This window comes from Oryctolagus cuniculus, chromosome 6 (genome assembly GCF_964237555.1).
Source record: "Oryctolagus cuniculus chromosome 6, mOryCun1.1, whole genome shotgun sequence".
Taxonomy (NCBI): Eukaryota; Metazoa; Chordata; class Mammalia; order Lagomorpha; family Leporidae; genus Oryctolagus; species Oryctolagus cuniculus.
The window spans coordinates 78,869,330-78,887,284 of record NC_091437.1 but is presented as its reverse complement, the minus strand read 5'-3'; the positions used below and the strand labels follow the sequence as shown (position 1 = coordinate 78,887,284).

At 43.4% G+C, this 17,955-nt stretch overlaps 1 protein-coding gene and 1 pseudogene across 3 annotated transcripts in view; one reads left to right on the top strand and one right to left on the bottom strand.

The window, feature by feature from the left end:
- Positions 1-149: 149 nt before the first annotated feature.
- The window catches only part of TCEA1 (transcription elongation factor A1), a 69,012-nt gene continuing 51,206 nt past the window's right edge, over positions 150-17,955 (top strand). Inside the window, exons 1-3 of one of the 3 annotated variants that reach the window (XM_051844488.2) lie at positions 315-610; positions 10,316-10,421; positions 12,883-12,945. In XM_051844488.2, the coding sequence (XP_051700448.1) occupies positions 12,925-12,945 (21 nt within the window). In that variant the 5' untranslated portion in view covers positions 315-610; positions 10,316-10,421; positions 12,883-12,924. Of the gene's footprint in view, positions 611-10,315; positions 10,422-12,882; positions 12,946-17,955 lie in introns of all 3 variants that reach the window. The other 2 variants (XM_008255530.4, XM_051844487.2) reach the window with 2 other exon arrangements.
- LOC103348050 (phosphoglycerate mutase 1-like) lies at positions 12,229-12,807 on the bottom strand (annotated as a pseudogene).

The following is a 17,955-nucleotide window of genomic DNA, read 5'->3' as shown; positions in this document are numbered from 1 at the left end:
TCTTCTGCGTAGCTGTCTACCATGGAGACCGCTCGGGATCCTCACGGACTTTCAAACCCGCCAAAGTTCGATTCTCCGAACCCGCCTCCCATTCGAGCAACGTGGGTCCCGCTAGGTTCTAAGGCTCTGGGCGGCTCCAAGGGACCCCGGGGGGCAGAAACCCCGCCCTGTGCGTTGAGAGACGCCCGGCACAACCGTTGCCTTCCTCACCCGCTGGCGGGAAGCCGTACCGCCCTCTTGGCCCTCCTCCCTCAGGCCAACGCCCGCCCAAATCCAGCCCGGTGAAGCCGCGACTCACCCTTTAGCAGCGATCCGCAGTTGATTAGTAGCGCCTGTAGGACGCGCGCGGGCTCTACTAGTGCGGCCTGCGGGGCGGAGCCACCGCTGCCGCCTCTGGTCTGGTGTGTGAGGAAGGCCCTAGGCCGGGGCCTGCCGTGGTGGGAGTCGCCGGACGCCGGGGCTCGCGACCGCTCTACGTCCTCTCCACGCCACCTTCTGCCATTTCGCGGCCCCAGAGGGCTGGGCGCGGGGAAGACCTGCCGGCGCCATGGAGGACGAGGTAGTCCGCATCGCCAAGAAGATGGACAAGATGGTGCAGAAGAAGAACGCGGTGAGTGCGGCGGGTGGCGCGGGCCGGGAGCGAGGCCGGGTAGGGTGTTGCGGTCCCGGCCTGAGGAGGCCCCCGACCCTAGCGTCGGCCCTCGCTGCCCTCTCCGGCGGAGAGTGACGCCTGCCACCCCCGCGTCCTGGGAGGGCGCCCTGGTGAGGCCGGGCTGGACCACGGCCGCCGGCGTTGGGACCCGCGCTGGGTATTGCGAGGTCCCTGCTGTTGGCACGGCGTAGTGAGCCTAATCGAGTCAGGGAGTAGGGTTCGCTCTCCTTTGGTTTCACTTCCGAGGTGGTAAATCCTCCCCAATCTAGTTTAAGCACCGAAAAGTAGAGAAAGCCCTCGCTCTTTGAAAGAATGTGTTCGTTACCGCGATCGGTGGTTCCAGACGAGAAATACCGAACAGCATTCCGTAAAGATTTGTGATCACTTTTAGACGCAGTGCTGGAAAGATAAAAGGGAAAACTGCTGGATCTTGGTTTTTGAAGATGAAACATCCTTTTGGTCGTCTCAGTTACATTACAGGTTTGCTTAGGAGTTCGAAAGGTGAAATATGTTGTAGCCTCGCGGCAGGTTGCTAAACGTTTTTTAAAAGTGTATTTTGTCAGGTCGTGGTGTACAGCAGAGCTGTAAACACACACCAAGGTGTGCTGGTAGATGGATTTGGACAACCATAATTGCTGGGTACTTCCTCAATGGTGCACTTAATACCGGTGGCATAATCTTGTTGATGTGTGTGTGCGCGAACGTGTTCTCTTGCGGTCTTTATGAGGTCGTGTTACAACCAGTTTTACCTTGTGTACCTCTTTCGATCCTTTTCTTCATACTTCGCTGTTTTCTGCTAAACTTCCATGATGCTCCTCACCTGAATTTGTTCCTCCATGCTCAGCACATTTTCATTATCAATGTTCCTGAAATTTATTCCCAGCTGTGACTAAATTCCATGTCAAACTAATGAGAAAGAAAAGAGATGCTCTGATTTGCACGACACTTTTAAGAGTTGCAGAACAGCTGCGCAAAATTCTTTTCGCACAACATAACTCTGGGTAGGTAAGGTGCATCCGTTTTACAGATGAGGAGACTGAGGCAGTTAGCGATTAAGTACTTCTATATAATTTAAGTACTGTGTAGTTTTGTGTTAAGCTGGAACCAGGTTTTCTACTGGATGGCAAGCTTTACATATGATAACCAGATCAGAAATTAGTGTTACCATTAAGTACTTAAGACTACAAACATCCTCTCTTCCTCTTTTCATTTAACAGGTGTTTTGCCTCAGCATTCAATTTCATACTCTGTTAATCTGTATTTGCAATTTTGCCTTTTTAAAGTATTTCCTGTTTTCTGTTCCAGAGAGTGCCTTTGCCGTTTATTTTTCTAATACAGTCCTTTCATTCCCCTACAGGGAAGTGATGGTTATTTGATAGGCTAACTTTTTTTTAAGCAAGTTTATTTATTTTCATTTATTTGAATCGCATCTGCTGATTCATTCACCAAATGCCCACAACACCTGGGGATTTGGACCAGGAGAAGCCAGGAGACAGGAGCTCAATCTAGGTTTCACAGTGAGGGTGGCAAGGACATTACTGGAGCCATCACCAGCTGCTTCCCAGGGTACAAGTTAACTGGAATAGAGAGCAAACCTTGAATTTCAATGAAGGTACTCCAGTATGAGATGCTGGTGCCTTAACTGCTGTGTCAAATGCTCAGCCCTAGTTTGAACATTTGTTATTTTGTTTATTGGAAAAATTTTTCTTTGGGTGGAGAGCCTCAGGGTCCCATAGTAGAAGCTTTCAGGGGGGAAAAATCCCTTAGGTCTAATTCAGGCTATAATGTTTATCGCATTGTTTATTTTTGTTTCCATTTCCTTGTAATAGGTGTTTCTTAAAATCTGTAATTCCTCAGCGGGCAGGTATGGAGAAGATACAAATGTATTTACAGTTCTCAAATATCTATATTCTTTAATAATCAGTGTTGGAAAAAATGAGGGTAAATGCCACAGGTAATTCTCAAATCTAGTTGTCTCATCTCAAATCTTAGTTTTCTGATACTTCAAAACTTGACCAGTGTGATAACTTGCCTGGAAAAAAAAAAAAAAGGCAAAGTTGACTCTTTTCCTTTATTTCCCCTCGCCACCTTCGTTTTCATGTCCACACTCTAGAAATTCAGATAGGCTGATGAAATAAAGAGCAAGGTCAGAATGACACTCCTTCCCTCTCCCTAAAGTACACAAGCTACTGGCCAATAGCCTTCTGAGAGTTCTATAATTTAATGAGATTGTTTTGGAGGTGAAAGGATTGTGGTAGATCCCCCCCCCCCGCCCCGCGGTTTCTAGATTTTTCTCTCATAAGCTGCTTTTTATGTTATTTTTATACTATGAAAAGGTAAACTTTGCTCCAAGAGTAATAATTACCGTTTGAATTGACAAGTTTGTTTAGATGCTGTTATTGGATATCATTTTGTTTTTATAAAACCCTAGGTGTCACACTTAAGCTAAATAAAAGCAGCAACCTTATATTGAGCTGTCACTCTGAGCTAGGTGTTCTGCAAGTACAGTACTTGGGAGGGTACTTCAAAAAGTTTGTGGAAAATGGAATTGAAAAACAAGCCTTGGACCCTGCACCCCATGGGAGACCAGGAGAAGCACCTGGCTCCTTCCTTCGGATCAGCGCGGTGTGCCGGCTGCAGCGCATCAGCCGTGGCGGCCATTGGAAGGTGAACCAACGGCAAAAGGAAGACCTTTCTCTCTGTCTCTCTCTCTCACTATCCACTCTGCCTGTCAAAAAAAAAAAAAAAAAAAAAGAAAAGAAAAAGAAAAAAAAAAGAAGAAAAAGAAAAACAAGCTTATTTTGAGGCAAAAAGTGCACCCCCCCAACCCGATATATACATACCATACGTACCTTTTTTCATTTATTGTTCAGACATCTTTGCAGGGTAAATATTTCTAAAAATGAGGAAACTAGGTTTTTAAAAAATTAAATGAATTGCCCTAAGCTTAATACCTAGTAAGTGGCCAAATGAAGATTTTTGTGAATCTGAATCTTAAGCTGCAAAGCTAGTACTCCTCTATTAACCTACATTGTCTCTCTAAAAGATCCCTGGATCTGTTTTTGAGCCATGATAGACTACAGTTTAGTGAATAGAAGTCCAGGAAGTAAAGCTACTTCTTCTAGGGCAGGTGGGTTTCCCTAAATACTCACCTCCATAACCTGTTCCTAGGACTGCCAAAATAGTGTCCCTGGCTGTTGATGGCAAATCGTGTTCTTTGTGGTTTTTACAGAGTGCACATTCTCAGGCCACAGAGAATCCAGAAAGTACTTTTACATTTTTAGATATTAGCTGTTTTTTACTTAAGCTTTAAGCTTTTTTCTTGTCATTTTCACTTAACGTAAGTAACCAAGTCTTATTCCTAGATCTTCTGAACTTTATCTGTGTGATTTTAGGCAAGTTCTCTAATATCACTTAATATGTTTTTCTTGGTAAATTGGAGAAAATTTAGTAAAGACTGGGTAAATATAAAGTGCTTTCTAGTGCCTAGAATGCCGTAACCTGAGGTTGTCTTTGTAAAGGGTTTAAAGACTTTTTTTTTTTTTTGAAAGGCAGAGAAAGAGAGGATTGATTAGTCTTCCATCCCAAATGTCCTGGATGACAGAGGCCTAAGTACTTGGGCCACCTTCTGCTGCTTCTAAGGCACATTAACAGGGAGCTGACTCAGAATGGTAATGGCTAGGGTACTTGGACTGGGACACCAACATGAGATGTGGTGGCTTAACCTGCTGTAGCACAACGCCGGCCCTAGAGGAGCTTAAAAATTTTTTTAAAGGGGGAGAGAGAACGAGTGAGAGAGAGAGAGAAGAGATCTTCCATCCGTTAGTTCACTCCCTAGGTGGCTTCATTGGCTAGCATTGGGCTGGATTGAAGCCAGGAGCTTCTTTTGCATCTCCCATGTGGGTGGCAAAGGTTCAGTTACTTGGGCCATGTTCTGCTTTCCCAGGCTATTAGTGGGGAGCTGGATTGGAAGTGGAACAACTAGGACTCAAAACTGGTGCCCGTATGGGATGTTGGCATTGCAGGTGGCAGTTTTTACCAACTATGCCACAAAGTCGGCCCCTTAATAGCTTTATTGAGATAAAATTCACCCAAAGTATTTGCCTTAGTGGATTTCTAATAAATTCACAGATTTGTACAGCTGTACTGAGTTTGTACAGAGTTTGTATTTAAATATGTCATATACTCTGATATAGCTTGTATTATTAACTGTAAACTCCCCACTGTGCCCTTTTTTATATATATCTTGAGGAGAGGGGTGTTTGTGTACTGTACAGTTTTGTATATACTTGAGCACTCAGTACAAATGTTAATACTAAGTTTTTTTTGTTTTTTGTTTTTTTTTGTTGTTGTTGTTGTTGTTGTTGTTTTTTAACAGGCAGAGTGGATAGTGAGAGAGAGAGACAGAGAGAAAGGTCTTCCTTTTTTGCCGTTGGTTCACCCTCCAGTGGCCGCCACGGCTGGTGCGCTGTGGCCGGCGCACCGCGCTGATCCGAAGCCAGGAGCCAGGTGCTTCTCCTGGTCTCCCATGGGGTGCAGGGCCCAAGCACTTGGGCCATGCTCCACTGCCTTCCCTGGCCACAGCAGAGAGCTGGCCTGGAAGAGGGGCAACCGGGAAAGAATCCGGCGCCCCGACTGGGACTAGAACCCAGTGTGCCAGCGCCGCTAGGTGGAGGATTAGCCTGTTGAGCCGCGGCGCCGGCCAATACTAAGTTTTGTAAGAGCACTTGTTTCATTGACAGGAGCACCAACAGTGTAAGTAATGAAATAGCTTTAGATTGTTTTCTAGCCAGTACTGTGAACAAAATTTGACTCGAAGTTAGAATCTTTCTTTGTGTTGCATCATTATCTCTGGGAGATGCTGTAATCTCAGACTTGACATGTAGAGGCAGGTGATGATTGGGAAAGGAGAAAAGAGAGAACACATCATTTTGTTTCACAGTGCTTTTCCCCTGAGCTCCCAGAGCATAACTGTCTCTGGTGGACAGATGGAATGGAAAGGGCAGTGATGTAAGGGGCAGAAGACTACGGTTTTTGCCCTATGTGTTGCACTACCCATCAGTATGTCCTTGGGCAAGTCACTTACCTTCACTGTGTACATGTTTTTTTTCTTTGTGTAATTGAAAATTTGAAGTAGATGATCAGTGTTTTCTGTTTTACAATTCCCTGAAGTTACAGGGTTTTGGTCTTGCTCATTGCTGTGTCTCCAGCACAGAGCAGAGCTTGATTTGTTTTGTTAATGAGTATTTGTTCAGAGGCAGTGGAGTGTAATTTGACAGAACTGGAGTGGATCTCACCTTTTCTAATTAGTAGTGGCATGTTCTTGTACAAGTTTAATGCATCTGGGCTTTAAATTTCCTCATGTCCAAAGTGGATGTAATAGATTACTAGCTTCCATAGGGTTTGTTGTCAGGGTGCAGTGACATAATGTATATAAAGTATTTTCCACAGTACCCAGCACATAGTAATACTCAAGTTTTGTCAGTAAATGACTTATTAACCATCTGTTTTGGCCAGTTTCACTTAAATCATAATTTTTTTTAAACTTGACTGAAGTTTTTTGTTTTTTTTTTTTTTTTTATTGTTAGAACACAGTGTAAACGTCATAGAAGTTTTACTCCATAAGAGTTGGTTTGATTTTTCACCAAAGAGATTTGAGAAGAAAGGCAACATAGCAAAATCAGTGTAAATCTATTACCTCTACTCTAAAACAACTTAAACCATATCACATTACTGATGTGTTATAAGAATCAATTTTCTTTTGACAGATGGCATTATGTAAGCCATGGGGATACCTTTGAAGGAACTCCTACAAGTGTGATTCCTTTTCTTCCTTTCTAGTTGGTGCTTGATCAGAAATGGATACATTGGTAGAAAATATACACATGGTAGATGGAGGATACAGGTCCACAGTCCATTAACCAAAACCTTAAGGTCTGATGTATTTGGGGATCCAAAAATTTTTACATCTTAATAAAGATAATATGGTACATATGTCATATTTTTTATAATATCCCCAGTGGGATCTGGGCAGTTTCCAGTAGTAAGACATTAACATTTATATCGTGAAATGCACTCTTACATTAAGTGGGATAAATATAACATAGATTGCTTTACATTTGTCACTGTCAGATGGGTGTATTAAAAATTTATGAATAATTTAGAAATCTTTTAGTTTTCAGTTTTATTATTTGCATGTAGGGGATTAAAAACTTCATTTGTTTAGAAAATGTTATTTCTGAAGAAATTCTTTTTTTTTTAACTTTTATTTAATAAATATAAATTTCCAAAGTATAACTTTTGGATTATAGTGGCTTTTCCCCCCATAACCACCCTCCCACCTGCAACCATCCCATCTCCCAGGAATTTTTTTTTTTAAATTTATTTATTTATCTGAAAAGTTAATACTGTTTTAGTCCCAAAGGTCAAATCTAATGGCTGTCAGTTTTATGTGGAAAAAATACATGATAGAAGCCCTTACTTGATTTTAAAAAATATTTATTTATTGAAAGGCAGAGCGAGCAACAGAAGGAGGGAGAGAGAGAAAATGAGAGAGATAGGTATTCCATCCACTGATTCATTCCCCAGATGCCTGCAATAGCCACATCTGGGGCCAGGCTAAAGCCAAGAGCTAGGAACTGCATCCGGGTCTCCCATATGGGCAGTAGTGGCCCAAATACTTGGATCTTTTTTGACTGCATTAGCAGGTATCTAGATTGGAAGTGCAGTAGTTGGGGCTTGAAGGAGCATTCTGATATAGGATGCTGGCATTACAGGGGCAGCTTAACCTGCTGTGCCACAATGCCAGCCCCTTTACTTGATTTCATTTTTAAGAATATGAGTATAGTAATATCATGACAATCTATGCCTGCTTCTTCCTTTAGGATACATAGTATAAAGAACTGCTCTGGGATTTCATATTTTGCTAGGATATGTTTCATTGATTTGTAGGATGCCTAGTTTTCATATTTTAATGTTTTACAAAGCAGGATGAGTTACACTTATCATTGGCCAGATAGCTGTTGTGTACTTTCATTGGCAGAATATCAAACCTAGCATCAAAATTTGCAGAATGGGCAAATCAATTATCTTGGAAGAAAATATGAGATGCATTTGTGGAGTTTTCTTTGAACCCTAAGGAAGTAAATGGTTGTAAAATTGCACTGGGGGTGAAAAATTGCTCCACGTACTACAGAGAGACAGAGACAAAGGTCTTCCTTCCGTTGGTTCACCCCCCAAATGGCCGCTATGGCCGGCACGCACGCTGTGCCTATCTGAAGCCAGGAGCTGGGTGCTTCCTTCTAGTCTCCCATGCGGGTGCAGGGCCCAAGCACTTGGGCCATCCTCCGCTGCCTTCCTGGGCCACAGCAGAGAGCTGGACTGGAAGAGGAGCAACTAGGACAGAATTCGGTGCCCTGACTAGGACTAGAACCCGGGGTGCTGGCGCGGAGGATTAGCCTAGTGAGCTGTGGCACCGGCCGGCAGTCTTTTATGAAAGAATGCATTCCTGGTGTTTTTGTTTGTTTGTTTGTTTTTTTAAGGCAGAATACAGAAATCTTCCATCTCTTGTTTCACTTCCTAAATGCACACAACAGCTGAATCTGGGCCAGGCCTAACCCAAGATCCTGAAACTATTTATTTAGGTCTTCCATGGGCATGACAAGAACCCCAAGTACTTGGGCCATTACCTACTGCCTCCTAGGTGCAATAACAGGAAGCTGGATCAGAAGCATCGAGCATTCAGGACTATAACTGGCACTCTGATATGGGATGCAAGTGTTCCAAGCAACGAACACTGACTTAACATGCTGCGCCATAACACCACTTCCTAGTGTTCTTGCTACAGCTTTTTTTTTTTTTTTTTTTTTTTTGACAGGCAGAGTGGACAGTGAGAGAGAGAGAGAGAGAAAGGTCTTCCTTTGCCGTTGGTTCACCCTCCAATGGCCGCCGTGGCCGGCGCACCGCGCTGATCCGATGGCAGGAGCCAGGAGCCAGGTGCTTTTCCTGGTCTCTCATGGGGTGCAGGGCCCAAGCACCTGGGCCATCCTCCACTGCACTCCCTGGCCACAGCAGAGAGCTGGCCTGGAAGAGGGGCAACCGGGACAGAATCCGGCGCCCCAACCGGGACTAGAACCTGGTGTGCCGGCGTCTCTAGGCGGAGGATTAGCCTAGTGAGCCGCGGCGCCGGAACTACAGCTCTTTTTTAAGGTAAAAATAGGTATCATTGAATGAGTCAAAAAGTGATTCATAGGCGTCAGACTCTGAATGTAGAGTAGTTTTGGAAACATCTAGGTGATTTCCTTTACTTACATTTTCTGTATACATAAAGGTGATGTATGAGGGCTGGTGGTGTTAGATGGTGAGTATGGCCTCTGTCCCAACTGCTCTACTGCTGATGAAGCTCCCTGCTAATGGCCTTGGAGGGGCAGCAGAGGATGGCCCAAATGTTTGGGCCCTTCCACCCATATGAGAGACCTGGATGAAGCTCCTGGCTCTTGGCCTCTTGGCTTCAGCCTGGCCCAGAGTTGGCTGTTGTGGCAATCTGGGGAGTGAACCTGTGGATAGAGGATCTCTTTCTGTCTCTCCCTTTCTTTTTGTAACTCTGACATTCGAAGTAAATAAATAAATCTTTTAAAGAAAAGTTGATATATAGTAAAATTCTGAGACTAAAAGAATTCTTTCAATAAACAAAGTTGTAAGAAAACATATGTCATACTTTAATCGCTTTTTCTAAGTTGCTGGTATATAAGGTAATGTGTCTAAATACAGTATTTTAAGGAGATATTACACTAAATAAAATATGATTAAGTGAATATAATAGATTTGATGAAATATGATAGGTTAAATTAATATTAAATGGAACATTTGGCCACAAACTGTAGGTGGTGCTATTGCTCTAATTTTATTCCTCTTTTAACTTTAGGAATGTTCTGTGATTCTTTCGTGAGTCTTATTTTGTTCCTTTATCTAGATGGGAGCTTTTTTTTTTCTAAAGCTTATTTATTTTCTTTATTTGATAGAGTGAGAAAGAGAGAGAAAGATATCTTTCATCCCCTGCTTTACTCTACAAATACCTGCAACAGCCAAGGCTGGGTGGGCCAGGATAAAAGCCAGAACCCAGAACTCCGTCTAGATCTCCTATGTGATGGCAGAGACCCAAATACTTGAGCCATCACCTGCTGCTTCTCAGGGTGTGCATTAGCAGGAAACTAGGTCAAAGAGGAGCTGGTATTCAATCCCAGGTATTCTGGTATGTGTGTTTCAAGCAGAGATTTACCTGTTGCGCCACAACCTTTGCCCTTCCATGGGAAGTTTTTACTGCATATTGGAATTGACAGTGGAAGGCCTGTGAGCTTAACATAGTTCTTAATTCTAGATTTTCATTCAGAATTTAGTCTTTACCACTATGCAAGAACTGGGTAGACAATTGTATTCTTATGACAGAGCTGTGAGATGCTAAGAGACCTGATGACAATTCTAGCAGTGATATCCACTCTCCCTTTGCTTGAGCAGATGCTAGAGGGGTGCAGCATCCCCACATTCTCAGACTTGACTCTTTCCTTAAGCAGGTTTTGCATGTCTACTGCAGACAGAAACAAGTACTACTAAAAATAAACTTTCACAAAATAATACTTATTTTATTTATTTATTTTTATTTGACAGAGTTAGACAATGAGAGAGAGAGAGACAGAAAGGTCTTCCTTCCATTGGTTCACTCCCCAAATGGCTGCCACGGCCGGCGCTGCGCCGATCTGAAGCCAGGAACCAGGTACTTCTTCCTGGTCTCCAATGCGGGTGCAGGCGCCCAAGCACTTGGGCAATCCTCCACTGCCTTCCTGAGCCACAGCAGAGAGCTGGACTGGAAGAGGAGCAACCGGGACTAGAACTCGGCACCCATATGGGATGCCAGCACTGCAGGCGGAGGATTAACCAAGTGAGCCACGGCGCTGGCCCCAAAATAATATTTATTTTAAATGCTTTTCATAACCTAGTAAATGGATTTTATGATCTTCTGATAAGTTTCAACCCCCAGTTGAAAAACAGTATATTTGTGTTCTGTGTATTTATGTGTCTTTGTTCTCAAGTGAATAAATGGGCCATTGTATGTTATGGATAGAAATCATAAAATAATTTTTTTTAATTGTATATCACACTCCTTTATTGCTCTGATCTGGAAAAAAGATTTAGTACAGATATACGCAAAATGAGTACCTAGCCTATGTGGCAGGGCCAGGCAACTGGAAAACATGATTCGGAATCACTCACTGAAAGACACACTTTGGACATCCTCAAGAGAAATTTCACTGCCACAAAACAAGGCAGGGGAGAGATCCTAAGACACATCAGGAGGCAGTCCTACCACTTAAGGAGCCAGGCTCATTTTCTGGTGACCACAAAGGGGACTATTTGAATGACTGCTAGGAACCCCAAAAGGGCTTTTGTTTAGTATCAATTTTATATGTGTGTGTTTTTGTAAAAGTAAATGTATCACAGAAACTAAATTCAGGCTTGATCCCAACCTTTCTAGAGCCAGTTTCTCGTGGGTAAGGGAGGAAGTGGTGGTTGTGTTTTTAAGTCACTATACAGGTTACATTAATCTTCCACTGGAATGACTGCAGCCCCCAGGGCAGTGGCCTGACTGCAGAAGCACAGAGGACTGGCTCCTGGGAACACAGCAAACTCTCCTATCTCTCCTAATTGGTCAAGACTTAGCATAACTCCTTCCTCTCCCAACTCCAGCAGGCACTTAGTAAACAGTGCAGTGGCAGACACGAGTGTTTGGACCTCAACTCTGTGGGTGAGAGGAGTCTTCCTTCAGTTGGACCGAAAGCCAGTACCTCATGGGTGCCATCCTGACTAGATTTTGTGAAGGGGACGGTGCAGGAGGCAAAATGGTTGAAAGGAAAGCAGGAGCTCCCAGTCTCCAGCCGCAGCTACAACCTTAGGTGCCTACAGAGGTGGTCAGTGTGACATGTGCAGGAGACAGGTGCAGAAGATTGGGTGGGCAGGGAGGGTAGTGCTGGGGATAGTGTTCTTCCCACTTGCATTCTCTTCTTGTCCTTGCCCTGGACAGCCACAGCTTCTGTAGCTTTACCCATGGTCTCTTTATCCCCCCAGGAACTGCATGGGTTTGACGGGCTTCCAGTTAGCTCCATGATAGCCTCTTCAGAGAGACCCTTCGATGCTTGGCAATGCCCCAAAGGCTGTTGCTATGCCTTGCGATCAGTACCCGTTTCCCCTCCTTTTTTTTTTTTTTTTTTTTTTCTTTTTGACAGGCAGAGTGTGAGAGAGAGAGAGAGACAGAGAGAAAGATCTTCCTTTGCCGTTGGTTCACCCTCCAATGGCCGCCGCGGCCGGCGCGCTGCGGCCGGCGCACCGCGCTGATCCGATGGCAGGAGCCAGGTGCTTTTCCTGGTCTCCCATGGGGTGCAGGGCCCAAGCACCTGGGCCATCCTCCACTGCACTCCTTGGCCACAGCAGAGAGCTGGCCTGGAAGAGGGGCAACCGGGACAGAATCCGGCGCCCCAACCGGGACTAGAACCCGGTGTGCCGGCGCCGCAAGGTGGAGGATTAGCCTAGTGAGCCGCGGCGCCGGCCCGTTTCCCCTCCTTGATGTGGAGCAGGATCTCTTCGTTGCAGGAGGGCAGGGCTGTGGCCATAGTGTCCTTCAGACTCTCCTAGGAGGGCAGCTGATCTCCAGTGAAGTCTGCATACTTACCATCCTTAGTGATGTTGCTGTGGAAGGGATCAGGCTCCATGGGAGGCAGAGAGACATCATAAGAGCACTGCCAGATCTTCACCTGGGCCTCACCATGCTTGGTGGCAGTTTCTGCTTTATTGAGGCTTGTCACAGCCTCCCAAAGTGCAGCTTGTTGAGGCACCAAGTCCCCACAGCTGGCAGCCACATCTGGTCAGTGACATCCAGCACCATCCAGAGGATCCAGTCTTTCCTGCACTGAGGTAAAGCAGTTGTCAGATTCATAGCCAGCATCTTGCAGGACCTGCCTGCCACACTTTGCCTCCTTGTAGCCTACCTGGCCCAGGTCCACATGGTACTAGCCACTGAGGCGGTTCACTAGGTTCCAGGTACTCTGACCTGGCCAGATCAGCACCGGCTTGTAGATACTTGTGATGAGACTGAGATGCGTGGCGACTCATAATTGTAAATTTCTGACCAGTCCCTGTTTTATTGTCCTGGGAATTCAATATGTAATTATTTTATGTTACAGGCTGGAGCATTGGATTTGTTGAAGGAGCTTAAGAATATTCCTATGACCCTGGAATTATTACAGGTACACACTTATGTTTAAAAGTTTTTGAATCAGTAATTGTCATAAAATACTGAAATTTCTTTAGTACCAGTATGTTATTTTTACTGTCTTATGGTGTAAACCATTACTCTATTTTTTAAAAGATTATAACATAAATAAAAAATTACTGAATTGCCATTAGAGAAAAATATTGCCTTCCCTAGGAAGAATGAAACCAGAATCTCCTAGGTTGATAGTGGTAGTGAAATCTTACTGTGAGAAGATGTTGGACTTGTAGCCTTGAATTGTTTTCCCAAGATTTTACATTCTTGATCTGTCATTGACAGGTGCTGCCAGCTTAAAACTGGCCTCAGGGTGAAAATGATAAGATGTTACTCTCCTCCCTTTTTTAGCACTGGCTAAGCATGTTTACAGTGGATGTCTAGTAGACATTAATATTACTTGATCACTTCAGTCTTAAAGTTTGATCAAGACTGAAACTTAAAATAAAGATTTAACAAGTCAGAATGTTAAAAAGGAAAGAAAAAATAGCCAGTACTATGAATCTGGCTCTTTTCTTCCAGATAGTTAATATCTACAAGTATTTTCCTTGGTATTTCTTTTTTTTTTTTTCTTTTTTTCTTTTTTAATTTATTTAATGAGCATAAATTTCCAAAGTACAGCTTATGGACCACAATAGCCTCCTCCCCCCCCCCCCCCGTGTCTTCCCTCCCATCCACAACGCTCCCCTCTCCCACTCCCTCTCCCCTTCCCCTTCACATCACAATTAATTTTCAATTATCTTTATATACAGAAGATCAATTTAGCGTATGTTAAGTAAAGATTACCACATTTTGCTTCCACACAGAAACATAAAGTGTAAAATACTATTTGAGTACTAGTTATAGCATTAATTAAACACCTAAGAGTAATTGTGTATTAATTACAGAGCTCAACCAATAGTTTTAAGTAGAATATAAAATGCATCTTTTGCATTGTTGTGGCTTCCCCCCTCCTTCCCTCCCTCCCGTGGCCCTCCCCTCACCCACTTCCTCTCCCCTCTCCCCCCTTCATCACGTTTCATTTTCAGTTACCTTCATATACCGAAGATCAATTTAGTATATAGTAAGCAGGGATTTCAACAGGTTGCACTCACACAACCGAACCAGGTATAGGGTATTGTTCGACTAGTAGTGTTGTTTTTGAGTTTCATAGATAAACATATTAAGGACAGAGATCCTGCGAGGGGAGCATGAACCCAGTGACTCCCGTTGTTGATTTAACAATTGGCACTCTTATTTATGACGTCAGCAATCACCCGAGACTCTTGCTATGAGCTGTCTAGGCTATGGAGGCCCCTTGAGTTCACCAACTCTGAATTTGTTTAGTCAAGGCCATATCACAGTGGAGGTTCCTTCCTCCCTTCAGAGAAAGGCGCCTCTCTCCTTGATGGCCTGATCCTTCTGCTGGAGTGTTGTTCGCCAGGATCCTTCATTTAGATTGTTTTTTGCCACCGTGTCATGTTTTTCCATGCCTGCGAGACTCTCATGGACCTTTTAGTCAGATCCGAATGTCCCAAGGGTTAATTCTGAGGCAGGAGTGCTGTTTTGGGCATTTGCCATTCTATGAGTCTGCTGTGTGACCTGCTTCCCCCGCAGGATCATTCTCAACCCTTTTGATTCTATCTTTCATTATTTGCTTACACTGGTCTTATTTGTGTAATCTCTTCGACACTTACCCTATCTTTTGGATCAGTTGTGTATTTATATTTGTCTCTTTACCAAGTGTGCTGGCATTGGTACCTGCCTCCTTGGTAAGATTGAGTTGAAATCCCCTGGCACATTTCCAGTTCCACCATTGGAGGTAGGTCTGATTGAGTATGTGCCGTCCTATATATCTCCTCCCTCTCTTATTCCCACTCCCATGTTCCACAGAGATCAATTTCCTATTAATTTTTAAACGCTTAAGAATGGTTGTGCATTGATTGCAGAGTTCAACCAGTGGTCTTGTGTAGAGCATACCGAGCAACAACAACAACAACAAAAATACTAAAGGAACAAAATAGTAAGTTTTTCCTCAACAGTCTAGACAAGGGCTGCTCATGTCATTGTCTCTCATAGTGTCCATTTCACTTCAATGGGTATCGTTTTAGGTGCTCGTTTAGTTGCCATCAATCAGGGAGAACATGTGATATTTATCCCTTTTGGACTGGCTTATTTCACTCAGCATGATGTTTTCCAGCTTCCTCCATTTTGTTGTGAATGCCCGGATTTCGTTGTTTTTTACTGCTGTATAGTGTTCCATAGAGTACATATCCCATAGTTTCTTTATCCAGTCATCCGTTGATGGACATTTAGGTTGATTCCATGTCTTAGCTATTGTGAATTGAGCTGCAACAAATATTGAGGTGCAAATGGCTTTTTTCACCCCTTTAATTCCATTTGGGTATATTCCAAGGAGTGGGATGGCTGGGTCCTGTGGTAGTGCTATGTTCAGGTTTCTGAGGACTCTCCAGACTGTCTTCCATAGTGGCTTTACCAGCTTGCATTCCCACCAGCAGTGGATTAGTGTCCCCTTTTCTCCACATCCTCGCCAGCATCTGTTGTTGGTTGATTTCTGTATGTAAGCCAATCTAACCGGAGTGAGGTGGTATCTCATTGTGGTTTTGATCTGCATTTCCCTGATGGCTAGGGATCCTGAGCATTTTTTCATGTGCCTGTTGGCCATTTGGATTTCCTCTTTTGAAAAATGCCTGTTAAGGTCCTTGGCCCATTTTTTTATTGGGTTGTTTGTTTTGATTCTGTGGTGTTTTTTGATCATTGTGTAGATTCTAGTTGTTAATCCTTTATCTGTTGTATAGTTTGCGAATAACGTCTCCCATTCTGTTGGTTGCCTCTTCGCTTTCCTGACTGTTTCCTTTGCTGTTAAGAAACTCTTCAATTTTAGGCAATCCCATTTGTTTATTTTATCTTTGATTACCCGTGCCTGTGGGGTCTTCTCCAGGAATTCTTCGCCTATTCCAATATCTTGAAGGGTTTCCCCTATGCTCTCAATTAGTTTCATGGTGTCGTGGCGCAACTCTAGTTCTTTGATCCATGTTGAGTGGATTTTTGTATAAGGTGTAAGGTAGGGGTCTTGCTTCATACTGCGGCATGTGGACATCCAGTTTTCCCAGCACCATTTGTTGAAGAGGCTGTCCTTGTTCCAGGGGTTGGTTTTATGTCCTTTGTCAAATATGAGTTGGTTATAGATGTTTGGATTGATCTCCGGTGTTTCTATTCTGTTCCATTGGTCTATCCATCTGTTTTTGTACCAGTACCAGGCTGTTTTGATTATAACTGCCCTGTAGTATGCTTTGAAGTCTGGAATTGTGATGCCTCCGGCCTTGTTTTTATTGTAAAGGATTGCTTTAGCTATTCTGGGTCTCCTGTTTCTCCATATGAATTTCAGCATCGTTTTTTCTAGGTCTTTGAAGAATGACTTTGGTATTTTGATTGGTATTGCATTGAACTTGTAAATTGCTTTTGGGAGAATGGACATTTTGATGATATTGATTCTTCCAATCCATGAGCATGGCAGGTTTTTCCATTTTTTTGTGTCGTCTTCTATTTCTTTCTTTAGTGTTTTGTAATTTTCATCATAGAGATCTTTAACGTCCTTGGTTAAATTTATTCCAAGGTACTTTATTGTTTTTGTGGCTATTGTGAATGGGATTGATCTTAGTAGTTCTTCCTCAGCCCTGGCATTGTCTGTGTATACAAAGGCTGTTGATTTCTGAGCGTTGACTTTGTATCCTGCTACTTTACCAAACTCTTCTATGAGTTTCAGTAGCCTCTTATAGGAGTTTATTGGGTCCTCTATATATAGTATCATGTCATCTGCAAACAGGGATAGTTTGACTTCCTCCTTTCCCATTTGTATCCCTTTAATTTCTTTTTCTTGCCTGATGGCTCTGGCTAAGACTTCTAGGACTATATTGAATAGCAGTGGTGAGAGTGGGCATCCCTGTCTGGTGCCAGTTCTCAATGGAAATGCCTCCAACTTTTCCCCATTCAATATGATGCTGGCCTTTGGTTTATCATAGATTGCCTTAATTGTGTTGAGGAATGTTCCTTCTAACCCCAATTTGCTTAGGGTTTTCATCATGAAGGGGTGTTGTATTTTGTCAAATGCTTTCTCTGCATCTATTGAGATAACCATATGATTTTTGTTTCTCAATTTGTTAATGTGCTGGATTACGTTGATTGACTTTCGAATATTGAACCATCCCTGCATACCAGGGATAAATCCCACTTGGTCCGGGTGAATGATCTTTCTGATGTGTAGTTGGATTCGGTTTGCCAGAATTTTATTGAGTATTTTTGCATCTATGTTCATCAGGGAGCCTTGGTATTTCTTTTACAGTAAGTCAGAATTGAGGAAAGAGTGGTGACATTTTATGAATATGGTTGGGAGAAAATAATTTATTTTCACTAAATTCTAACAAATCAACTATCTCTTTCAGTGTTCAAGGCAGTAAACCAGTTGTATTATATTTATGACAAATTAAAAAAATCACAAATATTTTAATTTCAATCAACTTGTAATTATTACAGATGTACTTAAAGTCCATTTTTGCTCACAGTGATGGTTGCTATTATGGTGAATCTTATTTAATGTTTTAATAAGGGAGCACATATAGTATTTTTTTTTTTTTTTTTTTTGACAGGCAGAGTGGACAGTGAGAGAGAGAGAGAGAAAGGTCTTCCTTTTTGCTGTTGGTTCACCCTCCAATGGCCGCCACGGCCGGCGCACCGCGCTGATCCGATGGCAAGAGCCAGGTACTTATCCTGGTCTCCCATGGGGTGCAGCGCCCAAGTACTTGGGTCATCCTCCACTGCACTCCCGGGCCATAGCAGAGAGCCGGCCTGGAAGAGAGGCAACCGGGACAGAATCTGGTGCCCCGACCGGGACTAGAACCCGGTGTGCCGGCGCCACAAGGCGGAGGATTAGCCTAGTGAGTCGCGGCGCTGGCCCGCACATATAGTATTACGCTTTAAATATTTTGTAATC